The sequence below is a fragment of the Jaculus jaculus genome, chromosome 7, assembly GCF_020740685.1.
Source record: "Jaculus jaculus isolate mJacJac1 chromosome 7, mJacJac1.mat.Y.cur, whole genome shotgun sequence".
NCBI classification, from domain to species: Eukaryota; Metazoa; Chordata; class Mammalia; order Rodentia; family Dipodidae; genus Jaculus; species Jaculus jaculus.
The window spans coordinates 11,602,779-11,627,705 of record NC_059108.1 but is presented as its reverse complement, the minus strand read 5'-3'; the positions used below and the strand labels follow the sequence as shown (position 1 = coordinate 11,627,705).

Genomic DNA, 24,927 nt, shown 5'->3' with positions numbered 1-24,927 from the left:
CACCGTACCCAGCTTTGCGGGTCCCCTTTCTGGTTCCTGCTCATTTTGGAGGCGATCCTGCAATGTTTACATGTGTTGCAAGAGCAGCTCCGCCCTCTCTTATCTCCTCATCCTTCCACACTTCCTCCCCAGCAAAGACTGGGTTCCTCACAATGGCAGATAGACACCCGGATTCCGGCCCAGAGCCACTGTCTACTCAGCAGCTCATTAATGAGATAGTTCTTTTAAAATACCGACAGACCGTGTAATTAAGAGCTGATTATTCACACATCAAACAATTCCTCACTTAAACCGGAGGATTTCTCTAAATAGCAGCTCCCCCTGGCTGCCTTTATCTGATTGTGTAGCCCATCAGCTCTTTGGCAGAGAGATTTCCGAATGCCAGCCAGGAGTGAGTGCAGTTTAGCAGAATGCTTCCAGAATCATGCTGTTTATTCAGAGAAATTCCCCAGTAACATATGATTTCAAAAACTGTTTGACATTTATCTGCCCCATATCTATCTGTCCGTCTGTCCATTTATCTATCTATGCATCGTCTATCTATCTAACAATTAATCAATCAAAAATGGGGGTTTCAGTTTCTAGCCCAATCTGGCTTGGAACTTTCTATGTTCATGTTGACCTTGATTCTGTGATGATCTTATCTCAGCCTTCCCAGTGCTGGGATCACAGGCATGCACCACTACTCCTTGGTTTTCATTTATTTTTAAAATGTTTTTTTAAAAATGTATTTGCAAGGGGGTGGGGAGAGAGAGAATAAATGAATATGGGTGCACCAGGGCCTCTAGCTATTGCAAAAGAACTCCACCAGATACATGCTCCACTTTGTGCATCTGGCTTTGGGGAACTGAATCCAGGTCATTAGTCTTTGCAGGCAAGCACCTTAACCACTGAACCTTCTCTCCAGCCCTCTCATTTATTTTTAAACAATTCTGTGACCTTCGTCTCCTCACTGGATAAATGAGGAAGCGGGTTGATAATGCAGTGTCCCAGGCTTGTCCCGGTAGACCCTGGCTGACCAGGAATTGGCACCAACATCACCCAACCTTTGCCTTCTTGTATTTGTCACCTGAGAGGATTGTCCTTGTGTCTAATTAACCCTAATCACATTATATCTTGTTGCCCTAGGAAATCATTACACATTTCCCTACAAGTTTTAGTAGTGTTAAAAAATAATTGACTGGCATCCCCGACGGAATGAGGGCAGGGACGAGGGTAAAGAGGCACCAACGCATGATGTATCCATATGAAACATCTTGTAGTTGGGGCTGGAGAGATGGCTTAGTGGTTAAGGCACTTTCCCGTGAAGCCTAAGGACCCAGGTTCGATTCCCTAGGTCCCACATAAGCCAGATGCACATGGTGGCACATGCGTCTGGAATTCATTTGCAGTGGCTGGAGGGCTGGCGCACCCATTCTCACTCTCTCTCTCTCTCTCTGTATGTGTGTCTCAAATAAATAAATAAATAAAATAATTCATTAACATATTGTTGTTAATAATAATAATAAATGTAAAAATAGAAAAAAATCAATCGACTCAGACACATTAGGGTTTTAACCAAGACCTCATTGTGTGCTTTATTCTATACAATGGTATTTTATTTTTATTTCTTTTCTTTTCTTTTCTTTTTTTGGGGTAGGGTTTCACTCTGGCTCAGGCTGACCTGGAATTCACTATGTAGTCTCAGGGTGGCCTCGAACTCATGGTGATCCTCCTACGTCTGCCTCTTGAGTGCTGGGATTAAAGGCATGTGCCACCACATGTGGCTTACAATGGTATTTTCATTTGAAGTAGAGGGGACAGTCATATGAAAGGCTTGCTCTGAGTATGAAGTGAGGAGACACACGTACACGGCCTCAGGAGAGAGCACCTGTGCCCATTAGGGGCTTGGTATAACCACTGGCCTTCTCTGTTACTGACCCAGTGGAGTTTATATACATACATACATACATACATACATACATACATACATACATATGTATATGTATATATGTATATATATAGTTTTTATTTATTATTTTTTAATTTTTATTTTACTTTTTCAATTTTTTAAAACATTTTCCATGATTATAAAAAATATCCCATTGTAATACCTTCCCTTTCCCCCACTTTCCCCTTTGAAATTCCATTCTCCATCATATCCCCTCCCCATATCAATAAATCTCTCTTTTATTTTGATGTCATGATCTTTCCCTCCTCTTTACTCACAGGCAGAGCAGCTCCGGAAGCTGCCGGGGAGTTGGGCATCATGGTGAATAAACCAAAAAGCTGTTTTCAAACTGGGTGTGGTGGGACACGCTTCTAATCCCAGCACTTGGGAGGCAGAGTAGGAGGATCGCTATGAGGTTGAGGACAGCCTGCAATTATAGAGTGAATTCCAGGTCAGTCTGAGCTAGAGTGAGAGCCTACCTTGAAAAACCAACAAAAAGGGCTGGAGAGATGGCTTAGCAGTTAAGCACTTGCCTGTGAAGCCTAAGGACCCCGGTTCGAGGCTCGGTTCCCCAGATCCCACGTTAGCAAGATGCACAAGGGGGCGCACGCGTCTGGAGTTCGTTTGCAGTGGCTGGAAGCCCTGGCGCGCCCATTCTCTGTCCCTCTATCTGTCTTTCTCTCTGTGTCTGTCTCTCTCAAACAAATAAATAAAAAATTAAAAAAAAAAAACAACAAAAAGGAAGAAAGAAAAAAATGTTTTCATGGCGTTCTGTCTCTACTTAGTGGAAAGCTAGGACTCCTTCTGACTTACAACATGATCAGTGGAACATGCTTGTTTGCCGTGCTTTCTTTCTTTTTTTTAAATTTTTTTGTTCATTTTTATTTATTTATTTATTTGAGAGTGACAGAGAGAGAAAGAGGCAGATAGAGAGAGTGAGATTGCCCCCTTGTGCATCTGGCTAACATGGGTCCTAGAGAATCGAGCCTCGAACCGGGGTCGTTAGGCTTCACAGGCGAGTGCTTAACCACTAAGCCGTCTCTCCAGCCCATTGTTTGCTGTGCTTTCTATGTACATATTTTCCCCAGGTGTGCCAGCTGCCCGTAGTGATCAAGTACAGTGGCACGGATGGTCACTTTCGCTGGCCTCTGCTCCCGGAAGCCTGGGAAGGGCGGTGTGTGGGAATGCTGTTTGCTGTATTCGAGACATAAGTGAAATTGCATTCTTTGGGTATTAGCTATACAGCATTTTCAGTATTCTGCATTTAACAAAGGGATTTTTAAATCTGGCAAATGAGAATGATTCAGAACATTCTTGGATTAAGGAAAAGCAGTCCTATTAAATTTATTCACCCTGCATTCCAGTGCCACTAATCTTGGTGTCTTTCCTCTGACTTTAAGTTTAGTATTAACTGCTTTTTATACCACGACAGGAACGTGTGACTGGGGCAAGGCTCCTAGCAGACTGCTTAAGTCATGCCTAATGAGCCCGGAGAGCTGCTTCCACATGTCCAGCTCGCACTGAGTTTAGCTGTGCTCATTTTGCTGGGCACCCTTTAAGTACCGGGCCCCTTTGAGTACCAGCTCTCAAACTGTTTGGTGTGAAAACCCCTCGCGTTATCTAAGACCCATGGGGATTTTTGCTTGTGTGGGTCTTATCTAATAGTGCTTTGCCTCCCAGGAATTAAAATTAGGAGCATTGGCTCCCCTAAAATAATAGTAATAAACCCAGTTTAAGTTAAGACAAGTAACATTTTAATAAAAATAACAATTTTTCTCTTAATAAATATTTTATTGTTTATTTACAAAGAGAGCGAGAGAATGAGCATATGCCAGGGCCTCTTGCTACTTGCTACAAATGTACTCCAAGTGCATTACTTTGTGCATCTGGCTTTATGTGGGTACTGGGGAATTGAACCTGAGCCGTCAGGCTTTGCAGGCAAGTTGTCTCCACCTCTCCAGCTCCCCCAGATAACACTTTTCCAAAGGAAATAAATCCAGTGAGGATGAGTGGCATTGGTTTATATGATTTACAGATCTTACTTGAAAGCACACAGATTCTTGTGTGTGCTTCTGCGTTCAGTTCTTTTTTTTAAAAAAAAAAAATATTATTTATTTATTTGACAGAGAAAGAGGGAGAGAGAGGGAGAGAATGGGCACACCAGGGCCTCCAGCTACAACAAACGAACTCCAGACACGTGTGTCCCCTTGTGCATCTGGCTAATGTGGGTCCTGGGCAAATCGAACCTGGGTCCTTTGGCTTTGCAGGCAAACGCCTTAACCACTAAGCCATCCCTCCAGCCCCCATTCAGTTCTGACAGCATGACCTCCCAGAGGTGGACGTGGTAAAGGAGGACTCTATAGTAAGCCTCAGTTGATTCATGTCTTCCTGGCCCCTCTTCATGTGCACTCAGTACATCTTGGTGAAGGGAGAATAGTGTGAGAATCCATTCACAGACTCAGCAGCTCTCTCCCTCTGCTCCTTTTCTTCCTTTGCAGTGCTTGGGATCCAATCCAGGGATCAGGCATGGCAGAAAGTGATGTACACATGTAGCCCATGCATCCTGTCTTAGATCATTGCGGGTAGTCTTGTCTGGAACTACCCAGGTCCTGACTGGTGGTGGAAACTTAGCTCATAGCAATGCGGGTTTTTTTTTTTATTATTATTATTCTAAAACACATGGGTTTATTTTTGGTTTTGAATTTTTTTTTTTTTTTTTGTCACGGGAGGGTCTCATTCTAACCCTGGCAAACCTGGAACTCACCATGTAGCCCAGGCTGGCCTCGATCTCACAGTGATCCTCCTACCTTTGCCTCTGCAAAAAAGTATCACATTTGCTAACGTCACTCCCATGTCATCAGAAAACTCAGATCTTAAAGAGCCATTGACATCTAGGTGGTGGGCACACATTTCCTGAAAAGAAGGCTAAAATATGGCCAAGTGTTAAGTATTTTTTTTTTGTTTTAGTTTTTTTATTTTTATTTATTTGAGAGCATCAGGGAGAGAGAGATAGAGAATGGGCGCACCAGGGCCTCCAGCCACTGCAAATGAACTCCAGATGCGTGCACCCCCTTGTGCATCTGGCTAATGTGGGTCCTGGGGAAGTGAGCCTCGAACTGGGGTCCTAAGGCTTCACAGGCAAGCACTTAACCGCTAAGCCATCTCTCCAGCCCAGTGTTAAGTATTGATAAGATAAATATAGATGGAGATCTTCATTCAATTTTCCTATGGGCTTGGGCATTTTCAGAATAAAAGGTGGGAAGGAATGAAAGATTACCAGAGGTCTGCAGGAGTTCTGATGACAGCCACCACTGCTGAAACGGATGCAGAGATTGGCAGAGGAGATAGTTGTGTTCCAGTCCAGGCTTGGGAAAACGAGGGAGCAACTAAACACCTTACCAAAAAAAAGGGGGGCTGGATAGATGGCTTAGCAGTTAAGGCACTTTCCTGACCCAGGACCAATGTAAGCCTGATGCACCAGGGGGCACACGCATCTGGAGTTCCCGTTTGCAGTGGCTGGAGGACCTGGTGCACATATTCTCTCTCTCTCTCTCTCTCTCTCTCTCTCTCTCTCTCTCTCCCTGCCTATTTCTGTATCTCTTTCAAATTAATAAGTAAAAATAAAATATAAAGTGTTGCTTAAAAAATAAAAGCCTTACCTGGGCTGGAGAGAGGGCTTAGTGGTTACAGCACTTGCCTGCAAAGCTAAAGGTCCCAGACTCGATTCCCTAGGACCCATGTAAGCCAGGTGCACCAAGGTGGCACATGTGTCTGGAGTTCGTTTGCAGTGGCTGGAGGCCCTGGCACATCCATTTTCTGTCTCTCTCTCTCTCTTTCTAGAGAAAGCCTTTCTTATTTGCAAAAGGGGAAATGGTCTCCAGAGTGGTTATGAGATGAGGGGTTGAAGATTCTCGTGCTCGGAGAAGCGAGAAGTTCTCTGTTCTCAGGAGGATTTGTTCTGCTTTACTCTTTGGAATTCCCCTTCAGGCTGGCACTAACTTTGCTAGTGAATGCACGTGATAGCAAAGCCAGGGGTTATTACTTGAATGTCTCTCCCGGAAACTCAGAGCCCCGTGGAGAAAGGATTAGGCTGGCGCAGGACTTAGACAAAAGGAAGATGAGCGTAACAAGGCTTTGTGTCACCCATCAGGTACAAGCCAAAGGAGGGCTACGTCTCGTCTTCCTAATAAGACATTACTCCTTTACAAAGTTACTTCGATTTTTCTCTGTGTAATTTCTAGACTTCTTCTGTTATAACTGCAATAAGGAGTGACCATCTGGAAGGCACTGGAGGGGACAGGACAGGGTTCCCATCGCTGGGAGCTTGGGGGGGGGGGGCGGCGGTGGGAGTTACTGAACCCTAGCTGCTGCCTGGAGTGATCGTGTGACCCTCTGGGCTCACCCTCGATGCTGACCATACTCGGGCAGCTTTGTTAAAGTTCCTAAGCTCTTGGATGGGGGCACGCCTCTGTGCAAGCATGCGTTTAGAGGGGGAAAGAAAGGACTCTGAGCCCACCTATACCTGGGAGGGTTTCCCCAGCGCACCTGCAGGCTGCAGCCACACGCACCAGGCCGTCAGCTTTGGCTCCTGGTACTGCAGCCTCTCCCCAGACACCAGATCCTGCTTTTCGCCCTCACTCTGCTGCTGTCACAGAAGGGTGTCGCCTCTGCCCCACGTGCCAGGCAGGATGCAAGAGGGAGTGCCATCACCACTGGCCAGCGGCGTGAGTGAGTTGCAGTGCTAACTAAAGAAACCCGCCAAGGCGTTCTGTCCTTGTTCCTTAGTATCGGTGACACGAGATGGAGATTTCCCCAGCGGGGAGCCTCGGAGTTGGTGTGCATCTGTTGACTGGACACACACCTTTGTGCCATCCTGTTCGTGGAGGTGATGAGTGGACCCTGGTTGGGAAGCTCGCCTGGTCTGGCCTCTCATCTTTCCCGGATAACATCCCTCCTGCCTGTGGGCTCTGAGCAAGGTTCATTCCTCCCTCTGTCTTTCTGGATGGAGGCTCTGGACACAGACAGAGCTAACCATCTGACATCCCTCCTTTGCTTTGCAGGAGTCTGAAGCCCAGCGGTCTCTGGAGACGTCTTGGCTCCCAGGCTCCAGCTGCCCCCGACCCCCCCGCCCCGTGAGAAGTCGTCTGGTCCAAGCATCCTATTCCAGGGACAGTCCCTCAGCACTCAGCAGGTGAGCTTTGCTTTTGTGTTATGTGGTGGTTTGAACAAGATGCCCCCCCCCATGCACCCCTCTCCCCGTTAAACTCATGTGTTTTGAAAGTTTGGTCCCCAGCCGGTGGCACCTTGGGGGTGGAGTCTTGCTTGAGGTAGTGTGTCACTGAGAGTGGACCTTGAGGTTTATTAGCCCCTATTGCTAATGTTAGTTGGCTCACTGTCCTGCCCCTGTTTTACACCTGCTATGGCAAGGAGGTGATGCCTACCTTCTGCTCACGCCAACTTTTCCCCTACCGTCATGAGCTTCCCTTTGAGACTGTAAACCAAAACAAAATCTTTCCTCCCACCGGCTGCTCTGGTCAGCCACTTGTCTCAGCAAAGACAAGGTAACTGCAACATGTTAGAATATTGTTATTTCGGCCCCACTTAGCTGACAACTTCAGTACCAATTTGTTTTTGCATCTGGACATCACAAAGCCCAGGGCCTTACATATGCTAGGCAAGTGCTCTGTCACTGAGCCCCACACTGTTTTGAATTCCTAACACTTGTTCCTTTTCAGGCCCCTGGAGCCCTTCTGGGAGACCCCTTGCCCTCCCCCACCCCCAGAAAATAAGGTTGCCTTTCAGTTCAGCATTTCTCACAGTCCTGCATGTCCTCCTGAAGGTCTTACCATGTCCTGTGGCTGGCAAAGTCTTCCACCCTGAGGTCTGGTCACCGGGGCACACTGGTCACGGGGACAAGGTCAGCCTGAAGTCCTCCCCGGGTGGCGCGGCCATCTGTTTGGAGCTTTGGTTCCTCTGCAAGATCCTGGCAGGATGTGGCCTGCTGAGTGTGTGTGCCTTTGGACTCCTGCGGAGCCTTTGCATCTCTCAAGGTCACGTCCTGGTTCTGGTTTCCTTCCTGCTGCGGAACTGTCTCGTTGTGCTCTTATTTCTTGTGCTCTTTCTCACCCCTTCATCAGAGAGCTCTGTGGAGACTTGCTTTGGGGTTCAGGGTGATGCTGATCTGCTGGGCCGGCTCCCTGGGGCCTGAGAATTCTGAGTAGGCTGTGGGGCAGAGGGAGGCCGAGCCTGGCCAGAGGCTCTCTCTTCTCTGTTCTGTCTCTTTCTCCTTGGTTGTTTGTTTGGCTTGAATTTTCTTTTCCTTTTCCTTTTTCGGTTTTTCGAGGTAGGGTCTCACTCTAGCCCAGGCTGGCCTCAAACTCACAGGATACCTCCTATTCAAGCCTCCCACGTGCTGGAATTAAAGGTGTGTGCCACCTCACCTGGCTTGGTTTTATTTATTTATTTATTTTTCGAGAGTTTTTTTTTTTTTAATAGTCCACGAAGGCCGCGAATTTGCTATGTAGGCAAGGACGACCTTGAATGGATCCTCCTGCCTTCTTTCAAGTGCTGGGATTATAGGCATGGACTGCCTTGCCTGGTGGACATGGTGCTGAGGATAGATGCTAGGCAGAAGCTCTACACTTTGAGCTATAACCCTAGCCCTCTGCCTCCTTTTTGAAATAAAAGTAGCCTTTAAAAAAATATACTTAATTTTTTTTTTTTAATTTGACAGGGAGAGAGAGAGAGAGAGAGAGACAGGCAGACAGGCAGGATGGGTGTGCCAGGGCCTCCAGCCAGTGCAAACCAACTTCAGACGCATGCGCCACCTTGTGCATCTGGCTAACGAGGGTCCTGGGGGGATCGAACCTGGGTCCTTTGGCTTTGCAGGCAAATGCCATAAGTGCTAAGCCGTCCACCCAGCCCAGCCTTTTCTTTTTTTCAAATCTGGTTCTTATATTTGGGTTCAACATAAATGTGGAGAAAAAGGGTTCCACTGTAAAAATATTTAAAAAAAAAATGTCTTGTTCTACTTATTTTCCATTAAGCCAGAAAAGTTAACCGAGAATGGAGATTTCTATCCTTCTTGTGACCACAAAATACAGAGATAAAATTTTTTTTTTTCAGTGCTGGGGAAGTGCATGAATACAATGACCCTTACTTCCCTCACATCCTCACAGTCATTTCTGGCCACGTGCATCTGAACGCTGTGTGTGACTATACTGACTATACTAACACACATACTTGGGATCACAGTCCATACTGAGGCCTTAATCAGATGGCCTGTGTGTGTGTGGCGGGGGTGGGGGGGACAGCCAGTGACCCGTGCCACACGTGAGCAATTCTATGCAGGCCGCCTTGGGGCGAGGATTAAGACGGAAGGAGGGGGCAGAGTGTGCTGAGTTCCGGGGAGGATTAGGGTGGCAGAAACAGCCTGGTGGATGGCAGAGGTGCAGAACTGGCAGGTGCACCTCCCAGAGACTCGGTAAAATTAGATGCTTGCCAGCGGGCCGGCGGGAGGGCGTCCTGCGTGAGCCAGGGCCATCGCGTGCCGGGCCTGCGTGAGCCTCGCTGAGCCTGTTCGCTCCTCCTCATGTTCGGGGCTTATCTTGTCAAATTGCTGAAATTAGCGTGAGATCACCCTGCGTGCTTCCTCTCGCCCTCGTCACAGACTAGCTGAGAACAGCGCCCTGTTTCTCACACGGGGCTGAGTGTTGACACCCAGCGTGAATCTGAGCTTCAGTTTCTCCAAGTCAGAAACTCCCTGTGCCGAAAAGTCAGGGGATCCTGAAGATGGTCGGCGACACAGGCCATCGGGTGGTGAGGGTGATGTCCCTGGAGCATTTCCCGGAGGCCTTCTGCTCTGGGCCACACTTGTCTGTGCTCTTTATTACGTAGTGTCTTCTTCTTGGGGATAGAGAGAGAGCTTCCTGTGATCTGTTCCCTCCTGCTTGCTCAGCACCTAGGAGGGAGGGCACGGGGAACAGTAGGGACTCGGTAAATCCTGGCTGTATAGATAGGTGTTTCTAAGTCATTGCTTGCTTTCCTATCGCTCTACAGACTGGCCACCAGGAGGACAGTGACAGTGTGTGACTTGTCTGTGTAAGTCCTTTACGTCCTAGAATGGTGGCCCAGGCTGGTCACTCATTTTTGTTGTTGCTGGTAGTATTGTTTTTTTTTTAATTTTCATTTATTTGAGAAAGAGAGAGAGAGAGAGAGAGGGAGAAGGAATGGGCATGCCAGGGACTCCAGCCATTGCAAATGAACTCCAGACACTGTGCCACCTTGTGCATCTGGCTTACGTAGGTTCTGGGGAATTGAACCAGGGTCCTTGGGCTTCGTAAGCAAACACCTTAATCGCTAAGCCATTTCCCCAGCCCACTGGTAGTTTTTGAGCCAGTGTCTTGACATACATCCCAGGCTGGCACTGAACATGAGATCCTATTCCCTTAGCTCTTAGCTTCCTAAATGCTTGGATTATAGGCATCGGCCACGTTACCCAGGTAACAATTTGTTTAATGTAGGTCACTTTTCCAGAAGGAAGAAATAATTTTAAAATTACTCAGTCTTTGCCACAAAAAGATAGTTGCAGGCAAAGTAAGGGTTAACCCTTATCAAGGAAGCAGAGAGCAAGAAGGCTGGACTTGTGGTTCTTAGCTCCTTGAGGGGTTATGGAGAGAACACATGCTGCAGTTGCAAAGCACAGTTCAGGGGGGGTCCCAAGCTTGGGGTCCACAGGCTGTACCAGAAGTGCTTGGTTCTCATTTGGAGGCTCAACCGGGGAAGAACCATCTAAGCTGCCTGAAGTGGGGGTGGCCCAGACCCATTTTCTTGTGGTGTAGGACTGGGCTTACCTGGCTGTCTGGGATGGGACAGGACAGGTAGCTGCCACAGGCCTCTTGCGGTTTATTGCAACATGGCTTTCCCTGAGTAATGGCTCATTCCATCACACCGTCAAGGAGGGACGGTTAGAAAGACGGGACCTTGTATTAACTGCCCTTGCGGGAGCCACCAACGTTTCATCATCTTTACAAACTCCAGGCCCACCTAGTCAGGATCACAGAAGAGTTTCTGTGGGCACACTAGCTGTTCCCGGTTCGGTGAGAGGACCGATTAGAGTGGTTTCCATTGTTACCTATTTTCATGAAAATACTCTGACTTTTTATTTTGTAGTACTTCTGATTTTTTTTCTTAAAACATTTTTTATTTATTTACTTATATATTTATTTGAGATAGAGAGAGAGGAGAAAGAAAGAGGTAGATAGAAAGAGAATGGGTGTGCCAGGGCCTTCAGCCACTGCAAAGAAACTCCAGACACATGCATCACCTTGTGCATCTGGCTTTTAACATTTTTATTTATTTACTTATATATTTATTTGAGAGAGAGAGAGAGCGAGAGGAGAAAGAAAGAGGTAGATAGAAAGAGAATGGGTGAGCCAGGGCCTTCAGCCACTGCAAAGAAACTCCAGACACATGCATCACCTTGTGCATCTGGCTTTACGTGGGTACTGGGGAATTGAACCTGGGTCCTTTGGCTTTGCTGGCAAGCGCCCTAACTGCTAAGCCATCTCTCCAGCCCCTGCTTCTGATTCTCAAGCCTCGTAAGGATCTTCTCTTCCCCATTCGCCTGCCTGCTTCTCGCCTGCCCGTGCACCTCACTGTCTGTTTGTCTGTTTGTCCTCCAGCCAACACAGGTGCTCGAGCCATCAGTGACCTGCTGGCCGGTAAAATTGTTTGAGGGGCATGGCGGGCTCACTTGCTCTTGTGGGCCGCCTTAGGACTCAGCTGTACTTCTGTTCAGTTGTGAAGAGAAATGTTTTCCCAGAGTCTGTCATGACCTGTTTATGGGCAAATCTGCGGTGAGTGAGGTGCCCTTGCAGTTGGCTGTCCTGTACCGGTGGGAACTAAGGCGTGGATGGGCATCCGTTTTCAGCTCTGATGAGTTCCTGACAGGGTTGGGAGGGTAGCTCAACACTGCGCATGTGCCTAGCATATGCAAGGCCCTAGGTTCCATCCTTAGCAGCAACCATGGGAGAGAAAAGCCTTAAAAAGCAGTCAAGGGCTGGAGAGATGGCTTAGCAATTAAGGCATTTGCTTACAAAGCCAAAGGACCCAGGCTCGATTGCCCAGGACCCAAGTAAGCCAGAGGCACAGGGTGGCACATGTGCCTGGAATTCATTTGCGGCCCTGGCGTGCCTATTCCCTCTCTCTTTCAAATAAATAAAAGTAATTTAAAAAATAAAAGCTGTCAAGGGCTGGAGAGATGGCTTAGCAGTTAAGTGCTTGCCCGTGAAGCCTAAGGACCCCGGTTCGAGGCTCGATTCCCCAGGACCCACGTTAGCCAGATGCGCAAGGGGGCACACGCGTCTGGAGTTCGTTTGCAGTGGCTGGAAACCCTGGCGCACCCATTCTCTCTCTCTTTCTCTCTCTATCTGCCTCTTTCTCTCTCTGTCTGTCACTCTCAAATAAATAAAAATAAACCAAGAAAAATTGAAAAGAGAAAAAAAACAGTTGAAGTGGCCTGGGTAGCATCAGGAAAAGAACTGTGGTATTTCACTTCACTCTACTCAGTGTGAACATTGGTGTTGTGAGAGGCTCTGGGTCAAGTTCAGGTAGGGTTCTAGAGTGATATGTGGTCACTGTATTGTAACAAAGCCTCCCAGTGACAGTGCCAGTGACCTTTGCTAAAATGTGATCCTTGGGCTGGAGATATGGCTCAGTGGTTAAGTGCTTGCCTGTGAAGCCTAAGGACCCCGGTTCGAGGCTCGGTTCCCCAGGACCCACGTTAGCCAGATGCACAAGGGGGCGCACGCGTCTGGAGTTCGTTTGCAGAGGCTGGAAGCCCTGGCGCGCCCATTCTCTCTCTCTCTCTCTATCTGTCTTTCTCTCTGTGTCTGTCACTTCAAATAAATAAATTGAAAAAAAAAAAGTATTTAAAATGTGATCCTTGTGACATGTTGGACACGCAAGTCCACCGCTCTCTCAAGCAGAGTTAGTTCCCGGCGCCTTTGCTCATCTGGAGCCTCACTTGCCCTTTGTCTTGGTCTCACGTATTCTGTATCTTCGAAGACCTTCATGGCCATTCCTTTAATTAGCCGTTGACTTCTTGTGCCTTGAAGAAACCTCTGGCAAATCAAACCCTGTCTGTGTCTCTTCCATTACCGCCTCCCAAGATGATGGCTGTGTACACACTCACAGGAGGAAACCTAGTCGCTAGGAAAATAGGGTTATGGCCGACCCAATTATTTCAGATTATAAATGCTTCCTTTCTGTGGCGAGCTAGGATTTTTGGCTAGTGGAGAAGTATGGCTGTGAAATAGGGCAGGAAGACCTACCAACCTGCCATAAAATGTGGCATTTCCTGCTTAGGGATTATTTGTGCATGACGTATTCTGTGCAGATAGTTCCCATGGCAACCAAGGGCATGTGTTATATGCACTTCAGGGCTCTGTGAGAAAATACAGGGTCAGGAACAAATGGCAGGTAAATATGAAAAGGTTACGACATTTGTTTAGGCAAAGGTGCTCTATCAATGAGATTAAAATATTTTACTCACAGGCAAACATAGTGATCTACACCTGAGACAGAGAAGGCCGAGCCCTGAGCTACTAGAAGTTTTGGGGGTCAGTTTTTCCCTTCAGTTTCTTTCACAACAAATTAATTCTCCACAAGATAGTTTGTTGGTAGCTTTCTTTGCTTAAAAATTTCACATCTGAGGCTGGAGTGATGGCATAGTGGTTAAGGCACTTACCTACAAAGCCAAAGGACCCAGGTTCGATTCTCCAGAACCCACATAAGCCAGAAGCACAGGTGGCACATGCATCTGGAGTTCGCTTGCAGCAGCTGGAGACCCTGGTGCACCCATTCTCTCTCTCTTCCTTTCTCTCTCTCAAATAAGTAAAAATAAAAATAAAATTTCACATCTAGTCCAGCATGGTGGTGTACGCCTTTAATTCCATTACTCAGGAGGCAGAAGTAGGAGGATCGCTATGAGTTCAAGGCCAGCCTGAGACTACACAGTAAATTCCAGGTCAGCCTGGGATAGAATAATACCTTACCTCAGAAAACGAAACAAAGCAAAACAAAAAATTCACATCTAGGGCTGGAGGGATAGATGGCTCAGCAGTTAAAGGCGCTTGCTTGTAAAGCCTACCCGTCCAGGTTTGATTCCCCAGCACCCACGTACAGCCAAAAGCACAAAGTGGCGCATGCATCTGGAGTTCATTGTCAGTGGCAAGAGGCTCTGGCATGCCCCGTCTCTCTCTTTCCTTTTCTCTCTTGCTCTCTCAAATAAATTAATAACAACAAAATTTCACATCTAAGTAGAGGCCAGGTAGAGGTGTGAGTTCCTGAAGCCAGTAGCTCCCCTAAGTCCTCCTGCATCCCCTGAGCCCTGAGCAGTGCCATGAACCTCCTACAGCATCACACGGTTAGGCTGCACCTGCTGGAAGGGAAGAGGGGGCCACTGAACCCCTTGTGCCCTTAACAAAACTCCCCTGTGTCTTTCACAATGACAGCACAAAAACGTGTGCTTAGCACTTCTTCCCAGCCTTTCTCTCTCATTCTTTCCCTACCCTCTCCCCCCACGTTTTTTTTTTCTTTCTTTCAGCAGCCACCAGCTTTGGAATAAACTGTCAACCTTTCCTCGTTCCTCAGGTCCATTCTTTGGAACTCATGTTAGCTTTTCCAGTGCAGACTAATGTGAAGAGATGATTGTCTTTTCTGTCTGAAAACACAGTTGGAGAGGGGAAGCCCCCAGTCTGTTATGTGTAGCTCCTAGAGCCTTGGCTGTTTTCCTAAATCTAATTTAAGAAACGGTTGAATGTTAACAAATTTTCTGTGGTTCAACTTCATCCTATGTAAGAGTGCTTCACTGAAATCACTGCATTGTAGCGTGTGTGTGTGTGTGTGTGTGTGTGTGTGAGAGAGAGAGAGAGAGATGGCGGTGGCTGAGGGTGGCTTACTTGGCGGCCCTGGCACTGGGATGTGGGGTGGGTCCCTGGTGTAAGGAGTTCTTCAGGGCTTTCTGGGTCAGGCCTAGGTATAGGGTTTTTTTTGTGGTTTTTTTTTTTTTTTTTGAGTTTAAGTTTGGAAATTTCCAAACAAGCACAAATATAGAAAAAAAGTGTAAGGAGATCCTGATTGCCAGCATCTCCCAGGCACATTTGAGATGGGTTGAACTTGCCTTTGGAATGGCATGCTTTTATTTTTTTCTCCTATTTATTGATCTTATTAAAGAGACTTCCTTTCTGTAATTGAGAAGCAGTGCACACTCATTATAGAAAAAAGTCAAAATTCAAAAGATTTTTTCAGAGCTCATAATCTTTTTTTCCATTGACTACTATTTTGATGCTCCTTTGCATCCATTGATTATTATATTTTGACACTGGCCCTCATGTGTAGCAGGAATATATTCCTGTTGTCATGTTTAATCCTTTTGTCCTATCTGGATATTCCTCCTACATAATTTTTTTTTTTTTTTTAATTTGAGAGTGACAGACACAGAGAGAAAGGCAGATAGAGGGGGAGAGAGAGAATGGGCGCGCCAGGGCTTCCAGCCTCTGCAAACGAACTCCAGACGCGTGCGCCCCCTTGTGCATCTGGCTAACGTGGGACCTGGGGAACCGGGCCTCGAACCAGGGTCCTTAGGCTTCACAGGCAAGCGCTTAACCGCTAAGCCATCTCTCCAGCCCAATTTTTTTTTTAAGCCTCTGCTCTCTCCGTATGCTTTCTAGAATTTTCTACCACAGCCTTCGGTAAATATTGTAGCTGAAATTACCTACTTTTACCTGATAAAAAAGCCCTAACTCTTCAAATCCAGTGGGTCGTGGCTGGAGGGAGTGAATGAAAGGCACCAAGACACTGCTCTGCCTTCATGATCATCTTAATTTTTTTCCACTTTATTTATTTAGAGAATTGATGCGCCAGGGCCATAGCCACCGAAATCGAACTCCAGATGCTTGTGCCACCTAGTGGGCATGTGCAACCTTGTGCTTGCCTCACCTTTGTACATCTGGCTTACATGGGACCTGGAGATCCAAACCTGTGTCCTTAGGCTTTGAGGGCCAGAGCCTTAAACTGCTGAGCCATCCCTCCAGCCCCCACCCCCCACCCCCACCCCATAGTTAAATTTTACAGGGAATTTGAGACGAGCTTGAATTCATATAACTTGTATCATTAGTCTTGCACTTGTGGTATTTAAGATGGAATAACAAAGTAGGAATTGTCGTGCAGTCTGAGGAAGCTAGTAGATTGAAGGTGAATGAAAGCCAGACGTATTGGCAAGCCACTGTCATGGCTACTTGGGGGCTTGAGGCCGGAGCATTCAAGCCTAGCCTGGCTTGCAAAGCAAGACCCTGTCTCTTACAAGACAGTTAAGGTGTTTGGGGAGGTAGCTTGGTGGTAGAGTTCACGGCTAGTTTGCATGCTTGAGACTATGGGTCTGATCTCAAATACTCCACCCAACCCCACCACCAACCACCACCAAAAAAAAAAAAAAAAAAAAAAAAAAAAAGAACAAAGAAAAGAAGAAGAGTCAGTTTGGCATTAAGTGGCTTAGGATCAGCTTCTCTCCGGCTTCTGACTTCTGTGCCTCGAGCAGCAGAGTCGCCATCTTGTGGTAGTTTGAATAATGGCTCCCCAGTAGATTCAGGAGTTAACTAAAATTTCTTGCATTTTCAGCCACCTGGCTGGAGGAAGTATCACTGGGTGGTCCAGCCCTAAGGTGTGGATTTGCAATTCTAATCTAAAGATATGCAGAGTGTCTGGTTCCACCTGGAGCTCTGAAGTGTGCTGTGTGGCTTTGGGCTTTGGGCTTTGGGCTTGTGCCTCTCTCTCTCTCTCTCTCTCTCTCTCTCTCTCTCTCTCTCTCTCTCTGTTTCTGTGAAGGCAGGCCAGCTTCTTCTGCTGTTATGGAACTTCTCCTAGATCTGTAAGCTTCAATAAAAATCCCTTCCTAGGGCTGGAGAGATGGCGTAGCGGTTAAGCGCTTGCCTGTGAAGCCTAAGGACCCCGGTTCGAGGCTTGGTTCCCCAGGTCCCACGTTAGCCAGATGCACAAGGGGGCGCACGCGTCTGGAGTTCGTTTGCAGAGGCTGGAAGCCCTGGCGCGCCCATTCTCTCTCTCTCCCTCTGTCTTTCTCTCTGTGTCTGTCACTCTCAAATTATAAATAAATAAATTAATTAATTAAAAAAAAATCCCTTCCTCCATAACTGTGCCTGGTCTGGAGGTTCATCTTGGGTTGTCTACACCATCTAAACTCTGCCCGCTTCTCACAAGAGGACTGCCATGAGCCTCGTCCTTGACGCCACCAGTGGAGGAAACAGTGTGGAGCTGCCTGACGCTGGCGTCTCAGTAGACCACCGCAGCTCACCAGGAGTCTGTTCCCGCCAGTTCCTGAGGCTGCTCTTGATTCTTCATGGCTTTTCTTCGTCTATTTTTTATTTTCAAGGCCAGCCCAACAGACTGGCCTTTGTATATGAGAGACAGTGAGAGAGAGACACAGAGAGAGAGAGAATTGGTGCACCAGGGCCTCCAGCCACTGTAATTGAACTCCAGACACACGCACCACCTTGTGCATACGTGCGACCTTGCACATGGCGCGTCTGGCTTACGTGAGATCTGGCAGTCAAACGTGGGTCCTTAGGCTTCACAGGCAAGTACCTTAGCCACTAAGCCATCTGTCCAATCCTTTGTCTACTTTTGAACTACTGAATTTTTTTTTAGGAATCTCAGGTTTTTGTCACAAAACCGTAGGAAAGAGTTGAAAGCCCCAGGAGTCTGGGAGCTCAGGTGCTCCAGGCTACAACCCACACTGGTGAAAGGCTTGGGTTTGCCTGTGTGGAATCATCCAGTTTGTTCTTGTTTCAGGTGCTGCCTTTTGTTTGCTCTTTTCAAAAAGATGTTTCTAGAAGGAGCCAAAAAATTTACCTATCAGGATACCTTCGAGGCAGAGAATGAAAATGTCAATGTTCTAATCTTTGGGGAACTTTATTGAAGACATTTCCGCCCCCTCTTCCTCCCCACCAGAGAGATATGACGGCTGATTCTCTGGCTGTTTGCAGTGTTAACATATGATGCAAAACCTGTTGTAGGGAGACACTTCCACTTCCTGGGCCCAAGTCTCAGTTCTGGTTCACCTACCTTGTCCCCGGGAGGGTTGGAGGCTCCCCTCACCTCGCGAGGCAGCTTGGAGGCGCATCTGAAAGGCACATTGGGAGCTCTCTGTTCCTGATAGGTTCTGGACCACTGTCCGCACGTGCTTCTGCACATAGAGGCCACTAGTGGTGGAAAGAACTTTCCTCACTTCCTGTTGACAGGGACGTAGGTTTTGTCCAGCATGCATGAAGATGCGCGTGGCAGTTCTGTCAGTTTCTCGTTTTTCACATCATCCTCCGGTTTGAGGTGTGTTCAGCATTGAAAACACCTCTGCCCCATGAAGTAGACAGTGAAGAGGGTCTGTGACAAAGCCTGGATGAAGAAAGCCCCAGAGATGGGAAGCCTAGCCAAACGGAATGGCCTGTCTTCTGCTTCTGAGGCAGAGGCAGCTGACCCACAGACTGTAATTGTGATTTTAAAAAAATATTGCGGGGCCGGAGAGATGGCTTAGTGGTTAAGGTGCTTGCCTGCAAAGGCTAAGGACCCATGTTTGACTCTCCAGATCCCACGTAAGCCTGATACACAAAGGTGAGGCAAGCACAAGGTCTCACGTGCCCAGTAGGTGGCGCAAGCATCTGGACTTGGATTGCAGTGCCTGAGGCCCTGGGGCACCAATTCTCCCCCTCTCCCTGTGTCTCTCTCTTGCTCACTCTCCCTAACATAAAAAAGTTTATGAGCAATGAATAGCTCCTAATGTGGTGACAATATTGTCTTAGGCAGTGGTCATGGCCACACTCCCTTTGTGCCTTTGCCTCTTTCTCCCCAGTATGTGACCTTGACTGCTGCTTCCCCAGACCTTGTGTCCTCCTTGCACAGTGCAAGGCCTCCTGCTTTGAAAGTCTCTATCCCTAGTGGTACCAGGTTCATGTGCACCAATGTTTTTCTTTCTTTCTTTTTATTTTTTCCAGGTAGGGTCTCACTTTAACTCAGGCCAATCTGGAACTCACTCTGTAGTCTCAGGCTGGCCTCGAACTCACAGTGATCCTCCTATGTCTGCCTCCCGAGTGCTGGGATTAAAGATGTGCGCCACCACGTCCAACTGTGATGTTTGCTTTTTTGTTTAAATTCAGGCTCTTAACACCTGGGACTCCCAACCGCTGGTGGTGGGGGGGGGAGAGGATCCTGCTTTGAGATCACTTCCCTCAATAAAGCTTTTCCCCTCATCAAACCTCCTCCCTCACATTGGCCAGCATCCAGAGTCTTCCTCTGTCGGACCCTTCCTACCAGACCAGCAGATAGCAACCGCCCCTCAGTAGATATGCACAGCTCGCCAGGTGCCCCTTGGCCAGCCGCCCTACACTGTAGCTGCCTCCAGCGACAATACCTTCCTGTTTGTGACGTCCAGGGAGCCACTGGCTTTGCAGGGATGCGGTTTCTAAAGCTTTGTGCAAATGTTGACAGCACTCTTGTTGGAATGATAGCTCAGTGGTTCCCACCAGCTGCCTTCTGACAACCCTGGAAAGAGTTCAGTGTAAAGGTTTCCTTCATTTGGGAATGTGGTCTAACAGCCTCTTTCTGACTCCTCCCTCCCAGGAGCTATCAAACTGGAAAAACTAAACAATTAAATTTTATAGTCACTCACCTTTATTAGATATTAAGAAAAAAAAAAACACCCAACCACCGGGCGTGGGAGGCTGAGGTAAGAGGATTGCTGTGAGTTGAGACCAGCCTGGAGCTACAGAGTAAGTTGCAGGTCTAGCCTTGGCTAGAGTGAGACCCCTAATGGGAAAAAGCCAAAGGAATAAAAACAAAAGTTAAAAACAGGGCTGGAGAGATGGCTCAGCGGTTAAGCACTTGCCTGTGAAGCCTAAGGACCCCGGTTTGAGGCTCGATTCCCCAGGACCCATGTTAGCCGGATGCACAAGGGGGCGCATGCATCTGGAATTCGTCTGTAGTGGCTGGAAGCCCTGGCACGCCCATTCTCTCTATCTCTCCACCTCTTTCTCTGTCTGTCGCTTTGAAATAAATAAATAAAAATAAACCCCCCAAAAATTGTTTTAAAAGTTAAAAAAAAAAATCTGAGCCCAACAAATTCTGTCTGAAGTCCTGACCCTTTGGATCATTTGACTTCCGTTTTTGTGTGATGGTGAATAATATTAAGATAGGGCTTTGAGTTAGAATTTCTGTGGAAAAGGGACAGATTTTTTTTTTTTTTTCCCTCTATTGTCCAATGGCTTCAGAGTAAGAAGGAGCCAGTTCTTTTTGGTGTTGACTGTGGTCATCATCCCTCCTCACAGGAAAGTAGGAAACCGCATTTCCTGATCCTGTTCACGCCTCTGGCAGCTGGATGAGCCCTAGCAGCTGGAGGTCCCTCCCCACCTGACTGCTGGCGCTGTGACAGGGGCAGACTCCTTATGGTGACAGAAGCCTTGTGGTCCACATCTCTGTGGTCACAGTCCTGCTTGTAGTCATGGCGTGAACAGAAGAGGCGGCACAGCATTGGCGGGTGGAGGGATGGGTACAAACTACAGGTGATAGCTTTCTAGACACAAATTTTTACAACAGCTCCAGAGAGACACAAACGCTAGTTCTTACAGCCTGAGGCAGTGAGTAGGTATCTTCTCTTCTCCGACCCTGGGGAGTAGGTACTACCAACTTTTTTTAAAAATGTATTTATTTGAGAGCGACAGAGAGAGACAGAGGCAGAGAGAGAACGGGCGCGCCAGGGCCTCCAGCCACTGCAAACGAACTCCAGACGCGTGCGCCCCCCCCCCCCCTGTGTATCTGGCTAATGTGGGTCCTGGGGAATCGAGCCTCGAACCGGGGTCCTTAGGCTTTACAGGCAAGTGCCCAACCGCCAAGCCATCTCTCCAGCCCACAGCCGCCTTTCTTGAGACATGCATGTTTGCCTCATTATCTGCTCTGAGCTTCTAAGCAGCAACTGTGATTTTGTTCCAGTGACTTCCAAGGAACCAGTGTGCCCTCTCCTCATGTAGCAAGCGATGCTTGAGTCACCAAGGTGAAACGGTGGGACATTAGTGTCGTGTTCCCTCCCACTGATACACTGGGAACTTCTCAGGCACCCAGGACTGTGGTTAAGGCCGGCGGCCCCTGTGCGCCAGCTCGGGAGAAATGAATTCCATCATATACCTTGTCTCATCAAAGAGCTCCCCTCTCACATTATGTCTGCTAACTAGTATCTACTTACAACTTTATACTTTAAAAAAAGCACAAGATTGGGCTTAGCGGTTAAGCACGTACCTATGAAGCCTAAGGACCCCTGTTCGAGGCTCGGTTCCCCAGGGCCCACATTAGCCAGATGCACAAGGGGGCGCATGCGTATGGAGTTCGTTTGCAGTGGCTGGAAGCCCTGGAGCGCCCATTCTCTCTCCCTCTCTCTCTCTCTCTCTCTGCCTCTCTCTCTCTGCCTCTTTCTCTCTCTCTCTCTCTCTGTCGCTCTCAAATAAATAAATTTAAAAAAAAAAACGAAAAAAAAGCACAAGATTTATATGCTCTGAAGAGAAGCCAAAGTATCAAATGAACAACGAATGAGCCCCGTCTCCTTCCCTTTGACAGAAGTGAGCTGGCTCTTGCACACACACTTTGCATCCAATCAGGGCCCAGGAGTCGTTTTGTCCCAGTGGGACATGCGCTCTCGTTCTGTTTGAAGGAGACTCGGAAATCTGCTTCTGGGGCTTGACCAGGCCCGGCGCACCGGTTTGCTAGGCCTTGCAGCTTCTGGTCCTGCCAAGAAGAGCTGCATGCTTTCCAAGAAATTGCCAGAACTGTGTGGACCAGCTCTCTCCAGTAGCCTCGGATTGAGAGACAGAGACTCCCGCTTTGTGGGCTGGTTGGTTCCTTTCGTCCTTGAAGCCCGGGAAAGCCAGTGCCATCGAGTGGTGTCTTTGACTTGCATGTGGCTTTGTACAAGTCATGTGGAAATGTCACAGCTCTTTTTCCTCTAGTCCCTTGTGGCCTTAAAGGACTCCCCTCTCCACAGAGGGCGATGTGGAGAAGTTACTGCAGTTTATTTTTCTGCTTGCTTGAACCCAGGGTAACCCGCGATGCCAGGCAAGCTGTACCCCCGAGCTCCACGCCCATTCCTGTAACTTTTTTTTTGCTTTTGTTCTTGTTTTTTTCTGTCTATAGAGCCCAGCCTTTCGTGCTCAGCGTTGTTTTGCAAAGGTGTGTCTTTGTCAAAGGTGTCCCTTTGTCAAGAATTTCCAATCAGGTGCCCTTTCATAAACCGATTTGTTTCGGTTTGCAGTTTGACTTGAATAAACCAGGTTCATGGTTCATTCCTGACGTTAGCCTGGGCTCACTAGGAGAGGGATAGCTAGAACCTTCCAGAGTGGCCTTGGTCTCGGGGCGCCAGCATTAGGTCTCAGCACCTCCTGTCCCTCCGTCCCCCCAACGTTGTCTTGCAGTATAGGGACGATGCTTCCTCCCTGGCACACTGCCTGCCTTCGAGGAACACCTCAAGAGTCTGCCCCTGGCCCAAGCACTTCCAGAAGCAATCCCTTGCTGAAGACACTGGGCAGCCGCACAGCCCTCTTGCGTGGGTCTTTTTTTGCCCTCTCTCTGGTTGTTCCCCAAGCAGTGCTCTTGCCTCATTGTCTTGAGTCTCTGCTGCCCCGTGCCCCCGCCTCGTGGATGTGGGCCCTGACTCCCTGCCCACTGCCTGGGCCCCCAGGACCCCAGCTGAGAGGTCGGCCGTCTGCACCTACAGAGATCCCACCTGACCTCGTGTGACATGGGCTGTCAAAGTGCCTTGTCCTCATCTGTGTCCAAGGGGGATTCCCTGTCTAGCCAAACAGTGTACATGTCTTGATATCCTTCTTTTCCACGGCTGGCAGATCACACACAGGAAGAACCTCCTGCACGTAGTTCTCAGAGACCCGGAGCCAGCTGTGACATGTGGCCCTCACAAGGGTTGGGGGGTGCCATGACAGGCGGGTGGTGTCTAGACCTGTGATCCCCCATGGGACTGTTTTGTTTATCAGTTGCTTTACTGTAGCTGAGTTAGGTCAATAAAATATCAATTGACGATAAGGATGAAAAATGAGTGTTTTAAGTTTTTTTTTTAAATCTTATGTGTTGATACCTTATCTCGTCACATGCTGGGTTGCTGATGTTTAAGTAAACTCATTGCGGATACGCTTATATTTACAGAAAAATGGTGAGGACAGTACAGAGAATTCCCATCTATCCCACACCCAGGTTCCCCTACTATTTTTTCTATTTATTCTCCATGCTAGGGGTGGAGCCTAGTGAACCACTGAGCCACATCCCCTGCCCTCTCTACCTTACATGGATGTGTGACTAGGGAGCTAATGGGAATATGCTGTCATTAACTACAGCCATGCTCTGTTCCTGTTTCCAGGATCAATCTCCCATTGCACACCTTCATGGGGTCTTCCTGGCCCTCTGTTGTGGTTTGTCTGGTAACAGTTTCTTATGATGAAACTGGAATAAAGGGTTTGTCACAACACTCGGCCAGTGTGGCCTCCCACTGATGATGTTGACCTTGACCTTGATCACCTGCATGAGGTTCTATGTCAGGGTTCTGCACTGTGAAATATTTATTTATTTGTTTATTTGAGAAGGAGAAAGAAGCAGGGTGGGGGGAGAGTGTAAGAGAGAGAGAGAGAGAAAAAGAATGAGCACACCAGGGCCTCCAATCACTGTAAACGAACTCCAGATGCTTGCGCCCCCTTGTGGGTCTGGCTTATGTGGGTCCTGGAGAGTTGAACTGGGATCCTCGGGCTTTGCAGGCAAATGCCTTAACCGCTAAGCCATCCCTCCAGCCCCTGAATCCAACTTTAAAAATGGGAACAACCCTAAGAGTTCTGGAAAGCACCATCTTGTGCATCTTCATGATTAAGATACAGGTTCATTTACCTCCCCTGGCAACACAGTGTCCTTGAAATGACCTCTGCCTTGTCCTGATCATGTATGTCATTGTTAAGTGTGGGAACAGTATCGATGACCATGTTGAACTAAGAGTGAAGTGAATGTGGGAGCTGAGACCTTGGGGTAAGGCAGCTTGGGTGTTTCTATTGCACCAGAAGCCCCCAGGATGAGGGAAGCCACCGGCTATGACAATGGCCACCAAGATGCCAGAACTGAAAACGTTTTTAGCAGGAGATAGTTTTGTAAAGGACCCATCACTGTCTTTCTGTCCTATAACAAGGTGAGGCTCGCAGACCAAGTACAGGGCAGTAACAAAATGCCTTTGTTCTTTTTTTCCCTTCTGACAGACTTGCTTCACACAATGGGGTGCAAAGTCCTGCTTGGCCTGGGCCACCAGATGCTGCGGAGAAAAGTAGTGGACTGCAGCCGGGAAGAGAGCCGGCTGTCCCGCTGCCTGAACACCTTCGACCTGGTGGCCCTTGGGGTGGGCAGCACCCTGGGCGCCGGTGTCTACGTCCTGGCCGGTGCTGTGGCCCGTGAGAATGCTGGCCCGGCCATCGTCATCTCTTTCCTGATCGCCGCTCTGGCCTCTGTGTTGGCTGGTCTGTGCTATGGCGAGTTTGGCGCTCGTGTCCCCAAGACGGGCTCGGCCTACCTCTATAGCTATGTGACTGTTGGGGAGCTCTGGGCCTTCATCACTGGCTGGAACTTGATCCTCTCTTACATCATTGGTACGTCCCAGGGTCCCTGCAGGCCTGGAGCCTGTGCCCTTGAAGCCTTTGTCTGTTGCCACTTCCAAAGGGTAGGTGGGTGACCCACTTCCAAGACCGAGTTAACATGTCCCTGGGAGCCCCTCTAGCTTGACCGCTGTACATGTTGCCTGCCACTTTTATGAGGGATTAAGGTGCCTGGAGGCAGGGAGGCGGCCCAGCTTCCTGCTGGGGAACAAGGACTCCATTCCTCTTAACTCAAGAGACAGAATACGTAGG

General features: G+C 48.2%; 1 protein-coding gene across 2 annotated transcripts in view; it reads left to right on the top strand.

Moving 5' to 3' along the window:
* Positions 1 to 24,927, top strand: part of Slc7a1 (solute carrier family 7 member 1) — an 86,194-nt gene that overhangs the window by 34,103 nt on the left and 27,164 nt on the right. For both annotated transcript variants that reach the window (XM_045153980.1, XM_045153981.1), the window contains exons 2-3: positions 6,991 to 7,121; positions 24,286 to 24,669. In XM_045153980.1, coding sequence (XP_045009915.1) covers positions 24,300 to 24,669 — 370 coding nt within the window. In that variant the 5' untranslated portion in view covers positions 6,991 to 7,121; positions 24,286 to 24,299. The remainder of the gene's footprint in view (positions 1 to 6,990; positions 7,122 to 24,285; positions 24,670 to 24,927) is intronic.